General features: G+C 25.8%; 1 protein-coding gene across 1 annotated transcript; it reads right to left on the bottom strand.

Moving 5' to 3' along the window:
• Positions 1-496: 496 nt before the first annotated feature.
• Positions 497-809, bottom strand: LOTGIDRAFT_141915 (hypothetical protein; the record flags this gene model as incomplete). Its single annotated transcript, XM_009051797.1, has 2 exons — positions 497-616; positions 750-809. Coding segments are annotated over 2 exons (180 nt in total), but the record flags the coding sequence as incomplete, so codon positions are not given.
• Between the last annotated feature and the right edge of the window lie 1,744 nt (positions 810-2,553).

Raw genomic sequence — 2,553 nt, 5'->3', positions numbered from 1 at the left:
AACAATGTTTATGATTTAACATGTTTTAATTTACTACTGTCTCATGGTTGTAGACAATCTTTTAATCAGCCATGCCTTAATGGTAACACTATTATTCAAAATGTACTCCAATTCTCACCATTATGGCAAATTGATCAAACAGTCAATTTTATCAAATTTCTTGTTTTCAAAAATATCAACCTGCAAGTTTGCAATATTGGACTCGTGTCGTTTGCCAGTACCATTATGTTGGATAATGGTACACAGAGATCAAAGGGGGACGTCACATCTGTATTTTTAAATAAGTATTTCGGTAAAACGAATTAGTTATTTCGTTTAAACTAATGTAAAATTTGCTCTGATTTGTATTCTATGTTCTAATATATAGAGGTATATTCTAATATATAGAGGTATATTCTAATATATAGAGGTATTTTCTAATATATAGAGGTATGTTCTAATATATAGAGGTATATTCTAATATATAGAGGTATATTCTAATATATAGAGGTATGTTCTAATATATAGAGGTATGTTCTAATATATAGAGGTATATTCTAATATATAGAGGTATATTCCAATATATAGAGGTATATTCTAATATATAGAGGTATGTTCTAATATATAGAGGTATGTTCTAATATATAGAGGTATATTCTAATATATAGAGGTATGTTCTAATATATAGAGGTATGTTCTAATATATAGAGGTATATTCTAATATATAGATTAGAAGTTTCTGACTAATATAAAATATCAATTCAATTTACTTTGATTAGTTTTCTATGTTCTAATATATAGAGGTATATTCTAATATATAGAGGTATATTCTAATATATAGAGGTATGTTCTAATATATAGAGGTATGTTCTAATATATAGAGGTATATTCTAATATATAGAGGTATATTCTAATATATAGAGGTATATTCTAATATATAGAGGTATATTCTAATATATAGAGGTATGTTCTAATATATAGAGGTATATTCTAATATATAGAGGTATATTCTAATATATAGAGGTATGTTCTAATATATAGAGGTATATTCTAATATATAGAGGTATATTCCAATATATAGAGGTATATTCTAATATATAGAGGTATGTTCTAATATATAGAGGTATGTTCTAATATATAGAGGTATATTCTAATATATAGAGGTATGTTCTAATATATAGAGGTATGTTCTAATATATAGAGGTATATTCTAATATATAGATTAGAAGTTTCTGACTAATATAAAATATCAATTCAATTTACTTTGATTAGTTTTCTATGTTCTAATATATAGAGGTATATTCTAATATATAGAGGTATGTTCTAATATATAGAGGTATGTTCTAATATATAGAGGTATATTCTAATATATAGAGGTATATTCTAATATATAGAGGTATATTCTAATATATAGAGGTATATTCTAATATATAGAGGTATGTTCTAATATATAGAGGTATATTCTAATATATAGAGGTATGTTCTAATATATAGAGGTATATTCTAATATATAGAGGTATATTCTAATATATAGAGGTATATTCTAATATATAGAGGTATGTTCTAATATATAGAGGTATATTCTAATATATAGAGGTATATTCTAATATATAGAGGTATGTTCTAATATATAGAGGTATATTCGAATATATAGAGGTATGTTCTAATATATAGAGGTATGTTCTAATATATAGAGGTATGTTCTAATATATAGAGGTATGTTCTAATATATAGAGGTATATTCTAATATATAGAGGTATGTTCTAATATATAGAGGTATATTCTAATATATAGATTTGAAGTTTCTGACTAATATAAAATATCAATTCAATTTACTTTGATTAGTTTTCTATATTCTATTTAAAAAAGTTTATTATTAGATAAATAGACGTTTCAGTATCGATACCGTAAGAATAGAGTTTTTTATGAATTCCATTTTGTAGTACAATCTTTACTTGCCCACATTATCTTTGTGGTGTAACATTATGCTAGGTGACTTAAAAATCATTCAATAAGTATGCTGCTATGACTTTACCAAAATATAGTCAAAAGGAAATTATCACCTCTTATAGTGTTGCTAAAAACAGTTTTTTTGTTAAACCATGTCCACTTACATGTTAGAAAACATGTTCGCCATGATGATTTTTCTTTCGAATTGGAAATTGTTTTTCTTTATCTCAGAAATTAGCCGCTTTATCAATTTTAAAACGATTTACACAAAAGCAACAAACCAAAGCACAGCAACTGGTAATAGAAAAATAGAAGACAGAAAAAAATTTCAGATGTCACAATTGAATATTCCAGTGCAAATTGTTATATAGTAATTATTTTGTTGTCTGGAGTTTCAAATCAAAACACGATTATCTCCCTTTGTATCATACGGGTTTTATTTTTATTTCCAAATGAAAATATGCTCAGAAACAAGATTCAGCTTGGTTGATTAGATGTTGATGAACCAACCTCCCGGAAGTGTAGGTGGCAGACAATGAGGGACAATCGTCTGGTGTGATTCCCAAATATCCAGAATATGGATTGTTATATTTCAAATCAAGCCATTTTGCCACAACAGACGAA

Source organism: Lottia gigantea (assembly GCF_000327385.1).
Source record: "Lottia gigantea unplaced genomic scaffold LOTGIsca_170, whole genome shotgun sequence".
NCBI lineage: Eukaryota > Metazoa > Mollusca > Gastropoda > Lottiidae > Lottia > Lottia gigantea.
Note: the sequence above shows the minus strand (reverse complement) of the source record. Positions and strands in the feature narration are given on the sequence as shown.